General features: G+C 37.9%; 1 protein-coding gene across 1 annotated transcript in view; it reads left to right on the top strand.

Annotated features, from left to right (window-relative positions):
* NECAB1 (N-terminal EF-hand calcium binding protein 1) overlaps positions 1–12,186 on the top strand; it is a 292,395-nt gene that overhangs the window by 161,021 nt on the left and 119,188 nt on the right. Inside the window, exon 5 of the mRNA XM_061171970.1 lies at positions 9,682–9,779. Within this exon, the coding sequence (XP_061027953.1) occupies positions 9,682–9,779 (98 nt within the window). The remainder of the gene's footprint in view (positions 1–9,681; positions 9,780–12,186) is intronic.

The raw sequence follows: 12,186 nt of genomic DNA on the forward strand, positions 1-12,186 counted from the left end.
GAGCTGCTGGTAGAGGTCTGGATTGCTTCTGGGGCACTCTTTGGGTAAGTGGCAATGCTGGCTGCTGCCGTCCCACCTGGACCACACCTCAGGCCCCCAGGCAATCTCTGTGTTGCTAGATCAGGTCTTTTCTCAGGACCTGGCTGCCCTAGGAGCCAGGTCCTATACCAAGCTCAGAGCCTGTACCAAGGCTGTGGCATGGAGTGAGTGGGCTGGGATATTCACCTAACTCAGATTGGGGAGTATGGTGAGGCATCAGCTGCTAGGGCAGACTTCTCTCTGACCTGTCTATTGGCAAGCCAGCACACACACCCTCTTTGTGAGTGGAGTCTAGGCTTCTCCAGCCTTTCTATCTGTCCCAATGGTTCTCCCAGCAGCCAAAGGAAGATAAGATGTGCTTATCTCCTCCACATCGGGCCCAGGACGGGGACACCCAGTCTGTGGCTTGATCCCCTCACTCCCCAGGGCCAGAGTCTGCCTATGCAGTCTTTCTTTTCCTCTTAAATCCTTCCCAGGGGCACAGGTCACAACCAGATGATATTTTTCCCATCTTACCCAGTTACATGGGACTCTTTCTTGAATCCTTGGTTGTATAAGAGTTCTTCTGCCAGTTTCCAATTAGTTTTTTATGAGAATTTTTCCACATGTAAGTGTATTTTTGATGTGTTTATGGGGAGGGGTGAGCTCCATGTCCTCTTATTCTGCCATCTTGATCCTCCTCCCTGAAATATTTATTTTGAAAGATGGCTTTCCTTCTTTTTTAAAATAACCATGCTTTTAGCACCAAATTCTTTTTTGTTTTCACTTTATATATTTCTGCTTGTTTTCATTTAAAATCCCCATTACAATCTTCTTTGAGTCTTTGTATATATTAAAATTAAAATGTGTTAACAACGTCACCTTTTCACATTTTTCTTTACACTTGTGCTTGTTTCCATTGAGTATGGACTCTACTATGATAATTATTATTTTTCCAACTTAGGAATACTCTATAGACACATTAACTACTTAGTGGTTTATCAAGAGTTTTGTTCACAAGGACTTAATTTATTATGAATAATTGAATGGATAAGGTCAGACATCTTTATCAACACTATCAGAAAGTCAACATCATAACCAAGAATTAAAATGTTATTTTAGAGTAGGTATCTGCTTTCTTGTTTATCTTCCAACTAATCCCTTCCTAAAAGGTCCTTTATATGAGCTATGTACCACAGTGTTTTTTAAGGAATGCATAATCAGGAATGTATTTGCCTTTGTCAAAAACCTGTCATTTGTTTTTAATCCATGTGTACACAGACTATATTTTGACAATCATAATCTAGAATGTATTGCTTGCTTGTTTGTTTTTTTTTTCTTTTTTCTCAGGAGAAGTCTGAACATTTACTAATAAGTCAGGCAACAGTACTTCCCATTTGTTATTAATATCAATGTTAACAAATAATTCCACCTGCAGTATTAAATAAATTAATTAAGAAAATTTCCCTCAAACATGCTGAAATTTATTCCAGAGATATTGAGTGACATATATGTGATTATACTAATAATTCTATTTAATTACATAGATACTTAGGGCACACTGAAGAGAGACAATAATAAACTACAGTTCATTCAAAGATGAGTTTACAGAATGGTGAGGGCTATTGATGTTCTAGTAACTGGAAGTTCTACATCTTTTCAATATATGAATTTCTGGTAGCCTAGATCTCTGGCATTTCAGAAAAATATTGATTTCTATAAGCAAATATAAGCTTTTACATTTATGTCTATTATATTTCAACTTACTACCTTGGGATCAATATGTATTCCATATCTTTAATTTTAATTGTAGCATCCAATGTAACATTTATTCTAACCAACTGAAAAATGTGTTAACCATGCCTTTTCCTCTGTCTAAATTATTTAAAAATAATTAGATAAGGACAGGAATAATTACATGGAAGGTGCCATAGGATACTGCCCTTGTGTTTAAATTCTTACCTTTGAAGAGAGCATACCTTTCTAAAATGTCTCCCAGAAGAAGCAATAACATTTCACTTAATTTTTAAAAAATTACCGTCCTAGAGAAGATTATAATGATATGCTGTTGGGAACAGCTTTTTATTATTTTTTTGGTCTAACATCTTTACTGGAGTATAATTTCTTTACAATGGTGTGTTACTTTCTGCTTTATAACAAAGTGAATCAGCTTTACATATATATATAACACCATATCTCCTCCCTCTTGCATCTCCTTCCCATCCTCACTATCCCACCCCTCTAGGTGGTCACAAAGCACTGTGCTGATCTCCCTGTGCTATGCGGCTGTTTCCCACTAGCTATCTATTTTACATTTGGTAGTGTATATATGTCAATGCTACTCTCTCACTTCATCCCAGCTTACCCTTCCCCCTCCCCGTGTCCTCAAGTCCATTCTCTAAGTCTGCGTCTTTATTCCTGTCCTTCCCCTAGGTTTTTCAGAAATTTTTCTGTTTGTTTTTTAAGATCCCATATATAGGTGTTAGCATACAGTATTTGTTTTTCTCTCGCTGACTTACTTCACTCTGTATGACAGACTCTAGGTCCACCCACCTCTCTCCAAATAACTCAATTTCGTTTCTTTTTATGGCTGAGTAATATTCCATTGTATATATGTGCCACATCTTCTTTATCCATTCATCTGTCAATGGACACTTAGGTTGCTTCCATACCCTGGCTATTGTAAATAGTGCTGCAATGAACATTGTGGTACATGACTCTTTTTCAATTATGGTTTTCTCAGGGTATATGCCCAGTAGTGGGATTGCTGGGTCGTATGGTAGTTCTATTTTTAGTTTTTGAAGGAACATCCATACTGTTCTCCATAGTGGCTGTATCAAATTACATTCCCACCAACAGTGCAAGAGGGTTCCCTCTTCTCCACACCCTCTCCAGCATTTATTGTTTGTAGATTTTTTGATGATGGCCATTCCGACTGGTGTGAGGTGATACCGCATTGAAGTTTTGATTGGCATTTCTCTAATGATTAGTGATGGTGAGCATCCTTTCATCTGTTTGTTGACCATCTGTATGTCTTCTCTGGAGAAATATCTGTTTAGGTCTTCTGACAATTTTTGGATTGGGTTTTTTGTTTTTTGATATTGAGCTGCATGAGCTGCTTGTAAATTTTGGAGATTAATCCTTTGTCAGTTGCTTCATTTGTAAATATTTTTCCCATTCTGAGGGTTGTCTTTTCATCTTGTTTATGGTTTCCTTTGCTGTGCAAAAACTTCTAAGTTTCATTAGGTCCCATTTGTTTATTTTTCTTTTTATTTCCGTTTCTCTAGGAGGTATGTCAGAAAGGATCTTTCTGTGATGTATGTCACAACAAGAGTGTTCTCCCTATGTTTTTCGCTAAGAGTTTTATAGTGTCTGGCCTTACGTTTAGGTCTTTAATCCATTTTGAGTTCATTTTTGTGTAGGGTGTTAGGGAGTGTTCTAATTTCATTCTTTTACATGTAGCTGTCCGGTGTTCCAGCACCACTTATTGAAGAGGTTATCTCTTCTCCATTGTATATTCTTGCCTCCTTTATCAAATATAAGGTGACCATATGTGTGTGGGTTAATCTCTGGGCTTTCTACCTTGTTCCATTGATCTATATTTCTGTTTTTGTGCCAGTACCATACTGTCTTGATTACTGTAGCCTTGTAGTATAATCTGAGGTCTGAAGCCTGATTCCTCCAGCTCCTTTCTCAAGACTGTTTTGGCAATTTGGGGTCTTTTGTGTTTCCATACAAATTGTGAAATTTTTTGTTCTAGTTCTGTGAAAAATGCCATTGGTAGTTTGGTAGGGATTGCATTGAATCTGTAGATTGCTTTGGGTAGTATAGTCATTTTCACAATGTTGATTCTTCCAATCCAAGAACATGGTATATCTCTCCATCTGTTTGTATCATCTTTAATTTCTTTCATCAGTGTCTTATAGTTTTCTGCATACAGGTCTTTTGTCTCCTTAAGTAGGTTTATTCCTAGGAATATTATTCTTTTTGTTGCAATGGTAAATAGGAGTGTTTCCTTAATTTATCTTTCAGATTTTTCATCTTTAGTGTATAGGAATGCAAGAGATTTCTGTGCATTAATTTTGTATCCTCCTACTTTACCAAGTTCATTGATTAGCTCTAGTAGTTTTCTGGTAGCATCTTTAGGATTCTCTATGTACATTATCATGTCATCTGCAAACAGTGACACCTTTACTTATTCTTTTCCAGTTTGGATTCCTTTTATTTCTTTTTCTTCTCTGATTGCTGTGGCTAAAACATTCAAAACTATGTTGAATAATAGTGGTGAGTCTGGACAACCTTCTTTTTTTCTGATCTTAGAGGAAACGGTTTCAGTTTCTCACCATTGAGAACAATGTTGGCAGTGGGTTCGCCATATATGGTCTTTATTATGTTGCCATAAGTTCCATCTATGTGTACTTTCTGGAGGGTTTTTAATCATAAATGGGTGTTGAATTTTGTCAAAAGCTTTCTCTGCATCTATTGAGATGCTCATATGCCTTTTCTACTTCAATTTGTTAATATGATGTATCACATTGTTTAATTTGCGTATACTGAAGAATCCTTGCATTCCTGGGATAAACCCCACTTGATCATGGTGTATGATCCTTTTAATGTGCTGTTGGATTCTATTTGCTAGTATTTTGTTGATGCTTTTTGCATCTATGTTCATCAGGGATATTGGAACGTAGTTTTCTTTCTTTGTGACATCTTTGTCTGGCTTTGGTATCAGGGTGGTGGTGGCCTTGTAGAATGAGTTTCAGAGTGTTCCTTCTCTCTGCTATATTTTGGAAGAGTTTGACAAGGATAGGTGTTACTTCTTCTCTAAATGTTTGATAGAATTCGTCTGTGAAGCCATCTGGTCCTGGGCTTTTGTTTCTTGCAAGATTTTGAATCACAGTCTCAATTTCAGTGCTTGTGATTGGTCTATTTATATTTTCTATTTCTTCCTGGTTCAGTTTTGGAAGGTTGTGCTTTTCTAAGAATTTGTCTATTTCTTCCAGGTTGTCCATTTTATTGGCATAGAGTTGCTTGTAGTAATCTCTCATGATCCTTTGTATTTCTGCAGTGTCAGTTGTTACTTCTCCTTTCTCATTTCTAATTTTTTTGATTTGAGTCTTCTCCCTTTTTTTCTTGATGAGTCTGGCTAATGGTTGATCAATTTTGTTTATCTTCTCAAAGAACCAGCTTTTAGTTTTATTGATCTTTGCTGTCATTTCCTTCATTTCTTTTTCATTTATTTCTGATCTGATCATAATGATTTCTTTCCTTCTGCTAACTTTAGGGTAATTTTGTTCTTTTTCTCTAATTGCTATAGGTGTAAGGTTATGTTGTTTATTTGAGATGTTTCTTGTTTCTTGTGGCAGGATTGTATAGCTATAAACTTCCCTCTTAGAACTGCTTTTGCTGCATCCCATAGGTTTTGGGTCATCGTGTTTTCATTGTCATTTGTTTCTAGTTATTTTTTGATTTCCTCTTTGATTTCTTCAGTGATCTCTTGGTTATTTAGTGGTGTATTTTTTATCCTCCATGTGTTTGTATTTTTTACAGGTTATTTTCTGTAATTGACATCTAGTCTCATAGTGTTGTGGTCGGAAAAGATACTTGATACGATTTTGAATTTCTTAAAATTACCAAGGCTTGATTTGTGACCCAAGATATGATGTATCCTGGAGAATGTTCCATGAGCACTTGAGAAGAAAATGTATTCTGTTGTTTTGGGTTGGAATGTCCTATAAATATCAATTTAGTCCATCTTGTTTAATGTATCATTTAAAGCTTGTGTTTCCTTATTTATTTTCAGTTTGGATCTGTCCATTGGTGAAAGTGGGGTGTTAAAGTCCCCTACTATGATTGTGTTACTGTCAATTTCCCCTTTTATGGCTGTTAACATTTGCCTTATGTATTAGGTGTTCCTATGTTGGGTGCATAAATATTTACAATTGTTATATCTTCTTCTTGGATTGATCCCTTGATCATTATGTAGTCTCCTTCTTTGTCTCTTGTAATAGTCTTTATTTTAAAGTCTATTTTGACTGATATGAGAATTGCTATTCCAGCTTTGTTTTGATTTCCATTTGCATGGAATATCTTTTTCCATCCCCTCACTTTCAGTCTGTATGTTTCCCTAGATCTGAAATTGGTCTCTTGTAGACAACATACATACGCGTCTTTTTGTGTATCCATTCATCCAGTCTATGTCTTTCAGTTGGAGCATTTAATCCATTTACATTTAAGGTAGTTATCGGTATGTATGTTCCTATTACCATTTTCTTAATCGCTTTGGATTTGTTATTGTTGGTCTTTTCCTTCTCTTGTGTTTCCTTCCTAGAGAAGTTCCTTTTGTTTTAAAGCTGGTTTTGTGGTGCTGAATTCTCTTAGCTTTTGCTTGTCTGTAAAGGTTTTAATTTCTCTGTCGAATCTGAATGAGATCCTTGCTGGGTAGAGTAATCTTGGTTGTAGGTTTTTCCCTTTTATCACTTTAAATATGTCCTGCCACTCCCTTCTTGCTTGCAGAGTTTCTACTAAAAGATCAGCTGTTTACCTTATGGGGATTCCCGTGTATGTTATTTATTGTTTTTCCCTTGCTGTTTTAATATTTTTTCTTTGTATTTAATTTTTGTTAGTTTGATTAATACATGTGTTAGCTCTGGGACTCTGTGCTTCCTGGACTTGATTGACTATATTTCCTTTACCATATTAGGGAAGTTTTCAACTATAATCTCTTCAAATATTTTGTCAGTCTCTTAGTTTCTCTCTTCTTCTTCTGGGAGTCCTATAATTTGAATGTTGTTGCATTTAATGTTGTTCCAGAGTTCTGTGAGACTGTCCTCACATCTTTTCTTTTTTCTTTATTCTGCTCTGAGGTAGTTATTTCCACTATTTTATCTTCCAGGTCACTTATATGTTCTTCTGCCTCAGTTATTCTGCTATTGATTTCTTTTCGAGAATTTTAAATTTCATTTATTGTGTTTTTCATTATTGTTTTTTTGCTCTTTAGTTCTTCTAGGTCCTTGTTAAATGTTTCTCGTATTTTCTCCATTCTACTTCCAAGATTTTGGACCATCTTTACTATCATTACTCTGAATTCTTTTTCAGGTAGACTGCCTTTTTCCTCTTCATTTGTTTGGTGTGGTGGGTTTTTACCTTGCTCCTTCATCTGCTGTGTGTTTCTCTGTGTTTTCATTTTGCTTAACCTAGTATGTTTGGGTTCTCCTTTTCATAGGGTGCAGGTTCGTAGTTCCTATTGTTTTTGGTGTCTGCCCCCAGTTTCTAAGATTGGTTCATTGCGTTCTGTAGGCTTCCTGGTGGAGGGGACTGGTGCCTTTGTTCTGGTGGATGAGGCTGGATCTTGTCTTTCTGGTGGGCAGGACCATGTCCGGTGATGTGTTTTGGTTTGTCTGTCACCTTATTATAATTTTAGGCAAACTCCCTGCTAATGGGTGAGGTTGTATCCCTGTCTTTCTAGTTGTGTGGCATAGGGTGTCCAGCCCTGTAGCTTGCTGGTCGTTGGGTGGAGGTGGGTCTTAGCATTGAGATGGAGATACCTTGGAGAGCTTTTGCCATTTGATATTATGTGGAGCCAGGAGGTCTCTGGTAGACCAATATCATGAACTCAGCTCTCCCACCTCAGAGGCACAGGCCTGACACCCTGGCAGGGCACCAAGACACTGTGAGCCCCACAGCTCAGAATAAAAGAGAGAAAGAAAGAAAGAAAAGAAAGAAAGAAAAAAGAAAGAAAGAAAGAAAGACAGAGTTATTAAAAAATTAAAAATTAAAAAATATAAAAATATTAAAAATTGAAAAATTAAAAAGTAATAAAAAAAGGAAAGAAACAAAGAAAGAAGAGAGAAACCAAACGTAAAAACAAATCCACCAATGATAACAAGCACTAAAATCTATACTAGAAAAAAAAAAAAAAAAAACAGACAGACAGAAGCCTAGGACAAATGGTAAAATCAAAGCTATACAGACAAAATCACACAAAGAAGCAAACACATACACACTCCTAAAAAGAGAAAAAGGAAAAAAAAAAATATATATATATATATATATCTAAAAAAAAAGGAAGAGTGCAACCTAATCAACAAACAAATCTACCAATGGTAATAAAGTCTAGATACCAAACTAAGATAAACATAAAACCAGAAAAAATTTAGAGACAGAAAGAAAACCCCAAGTCTACAGTTGCTCCCAAAGTCCACTGCCTCAATTTTTGGATGACTCGTTGTCTATTCAGGTATTCCAGAGATGCAGGGTACATCAAATTGACTGTGGAGATTTCATCCACTGCTCTTGAGGCTGCTGGGAGAGATTTCCCTTTCTCTTCTTTGTTCGCACAGCTCCTGGGGTTCAGCTTTGGATTTGGCCCTGCCTCTGTGTGTAGGTCGCCTGAGGGCATCTGTTCTTCACTCAGAGAGGATGGGGTTAAAGGAGCAGCTGATTAAGGGGCTCTGGCTCACTCAGGCCAGGGGGGGAAGGAGGGGTACAGACTGTGGGGCGAGCCTGTGGTGGCAGAGGCCAGCGTGACATTGCAACAGCCTGAGGCACGCCATGTGTTCTCCCAGGGAAATTGTCCCTGGATCAGGGGACCCTGGCAGTGGCAGGCTGCACAGGCTCCTGGGAAGGGAGGTGTGGATAGTGACCTGTGCTTGCACCCAGGCTTTTTGGTGGCTGCAGCAGCAGCTTTAGCATTTCATACCCATCTCTGGGGTCCGCACTGATAGCTGCAGCTCGTGCCCATCTCTGGAGCTCATTTAGGCAGTGCTCTGAATCCCCTCTCCTCACACACCCTGAAACAATGGTCTCTTCCCTCTTAGGCAGTTTCAGACTTCTTCCTGGAATCCGTCCCGGCTAGCTGTGGTGTACTAACCCCCTTCAGGCTGTGTTCACACAGCTAACCCCAGTCCTCTCCCTGGGATCTGACCTCTGAAGCCGGAGCCTCAGCTCCCAGACCCCACAGGCCCCAGCGGGTGAGCAGACAAGTCTCTCAGGCTGGTGAGTGCTGGTCGGCACTGATCTTCTGTGCGGGAATCTCTCCTTTTGCACCCCTATTGCTGTGCTCTCCTCCGTGGCTCCAAAGCTTCTCCCCCACCACCCCCCGACTCTGCCCATGAAGGGGCCTCCTAGTGTGTGGAAACTTTTCCTCCTTCACAGCTCCCTCCCAGAGGTGCAGGTCACATCCCTATTCTTTTGTCTCTGTTTTTTCTTTTTTTTTTTTGCCCTACCCAGGTACATGGGGAGTTTCTTGCGTTTTGGGGAGTCTGAGGTCTTCTGCCAGCGTTCAGTAGGTATTCTGTAGGAGTTGTTCCACATGTAGATGTATTTTTGATGTATTTGTGGGGAGGAAGGTGATCTCTACGTCTTTCTCCTCTGCCATCTTGAAGGTCTCTCGGGAACAACTTTTTATTGAAACAGTTGTGTATGTAAATCCAGCTTAATTTTTTCCCTATTTTTGTAAGATAAAAAGGATAATGGTAACCCTCCAGGGTTTTTTTTTTTTTTAAATGAAAATATATTGACACTTTAGTTAGTCTCATTTGAAAATTTGTCAGTTTCATCCATTTGTTTTACTCATTTATTGTGTAAATCTTCAGTTGATATTTTGTTTTTATCATTACCTAAAGGCAAACATGTATTTATTTCAATATTTTTACTTTTCAGAATATTTTTCTCAGCATTTGGGCGAGTATGAGAATGTACTAGCAGCACTTGAAGACTTAAATCTTTCCATCCTGAAGGCAATGGGAAAAACAAAAAAGGTAAGGAAATTTGATTATTGTCTATAAAATCTCTTCAAAATATCTTTCTCTTGAAAATCATAACTAGTTCCTAATGTATCATAGAAGTATAGATTTGTTTTTGTGACTGATTATTTTTTTGATATAAATGAGCTATTTTATTCATTCACAATACAATTACAAAAAACTTACCAGATGCCAGATACTGTGCTTCATGTTAAGGACACAAAGAGCTGTTCAAATGGCTCTTATTCTGATGGGGAGATAAGTGTGTAAACAAGTGATTACAATATAGCACATCAGAGAGAATTACAAGATAGAATACCTTATTCGTGCTGGAGGAGATGACATCTGTGCAATTTGAATTAAAAGAAATAGTTATAGCTAGGCCAAAGAGAACCAGATACAAGTAACATCAGGTACAAAGGCCCTCTGTCAAGAGGGACACAGGGCATTCTAGGAATTGAAGATGGCCAATAAGGCTAAAATACAGAAAATCCAAGAGTGGCAATGTGTGAGGTAAAACTGGTATTGTAGGGAGGGGTCGCATCTTTCACAATGTTGCTGGTAAACCTAAGGATTTAGAGTTGTATCCTAAATGCAAATAAATTAGCCATTTTAAGCAGAGATATAAAAACTCATGTAGTCTTTTGAAAAGACTGTGTAAGAATTAGCTTGGGATTAGGGTGGAGAATGTGGAAGAATAGAATTAAGAAGATGAGTAGGAGACTAGTTCACTAATCCAGATGAGAGATGTTGGTAGTTTGGCAGTACTGGCAGAACAAATGGAGAAATATAAGTGAATTGCACATATATTTGAGATCCCATCAATAGAATTTGAAGAAGGATTGAATATGCGGACTGGGAGAGAAGGAATTGTCAAGAATGAATCTTAGTTTTCAGCTTGTGTTCCTGGACAGTGGCACTATCTAGACAGAGAATGCTAAAAGAGGACCAAGTTTAATGAGATAAGATCATAAGTTAATTTTTAGACATATTGGATCTAAACTACATTTGAGACATCTAAGGAAAGTCAAATGAGCCATTGGATACATAGATATAGACCTGAGAAATGAAGTCTAGACTGGAGATATACAATATGTGAACTGTTAGTGCTTAGGCAAAGAACTTGAGTGATATGTCATCTGAAGAGAGACTATAAAGTAAAAAGAGGAGGGAACCTAACACTGAGCTTTAAGGAACTTCAGCTTTGATGGTGAGTAGAGGGGAAAGAGCTAGCAAGAGTGTCTGAGATGGAATGGGAAGAAAGATAGGAGAAAAGACAGGAGAGTATAGTGTCCAGAGTTGAAGAAGAGAGTTTCATAAAGCAGGAGGTGGACAATAGTGTTGACTTCTATGAAGAGGTCAAGAGAGATGAGAATTATTTCCACTATCAGTAAGTCAAAAAAGACATTTTAGCATATAGAGTGCATAACAAGAAATTTAAAAAATTAAAGAATATACAGAATTTCTGGATAAAGACACCACAGATTAATACATACAAGTAGTTCAGCTTGCTCTTGAAGCTCCATGAAAAAGACTGAAATTAGATTTTTTAATGGGGAAATTTATAGCAGCAAAATTTGGAAACTGAAAAGCAAATGGACAACCAGTAGTTGATAGAAGGCCTGAGATATTTGACTGCTTGGCCTGGAGTGAGCAAAAGGAGAAACCACCAACTTGATTTGTAGAAAGGCTCAGGAATTAGTGTCACTAGCTGCCACTGGGAAACAAGGGGAATAGTAGGGCTAAAACAAGGTGACTTATTAGAAATCTGAGTAGGAAGCAGTTAGATTCCCCCGATCCCCTGATCTTCTCTACCCAGCTAAGCAACTGCGTCTTTATCAATCCAGGTAGAAAACATACTCTTGCTCTCTGAAAAGGTAAAAGAGAGCCCTGAGGTGGCATTCGTCATAGCTGAAGGATTAAATAAAAGTTTATATACTGCATGAAAAGACATCTAGCTCTTTTCCGTAACTTAACTCCGAGTGTGGCAACCAGAAATATATCCTCCTGGCAGAAAGGAAGAAGTTGTCTCTGAGAAGTCTAACCAATACAAGAGAAAAGACCTACGAATCCTCCAGTGATGGAGCTTGACCTGATCTCTCCTCCCATTGTGTAATCAGCTTGTTTGTACCCCATCCTTATATATGCAGTCAGCCAAGTACCATCAAACTTCTTACAGGAAAGAAAGAGACCAAAACAAACTGAAAAAGAAGAAGGAGGGAGGGAGGGACTAAGACAGTGTTCTATGCAGGAAGATGAAAACTTCAAGGTAATGTCCTCAACCTCTTCCAAGAGATAAGAGAAGATATAGCATTCATGAAGCAAGAATAGTATGACGAACAGTGGGCAGCCAGAAAATAAGAAAGTGCTTTTGGAAATTTAAACAAGAAAGCAGAAATAAAGACTTAACAGAATTTTGGAA

This window comes from Eubalaena glacialis, chromosome 17, assembly GCF_028564815.1.
Source record: "Eubalaena glacialis isolate mEubGla1 chromosome 17, mEubGla1.1.hap2.+ XY, whole genome shotgun sequence".
Classification (NCBI taxonomy): domain Eukaryota; kingdom Metazoa; phylum Chordata; class Mammalia; order Artiodactyla; family Balaenidae; genus Eubalaena; species Eubalaena glacialis.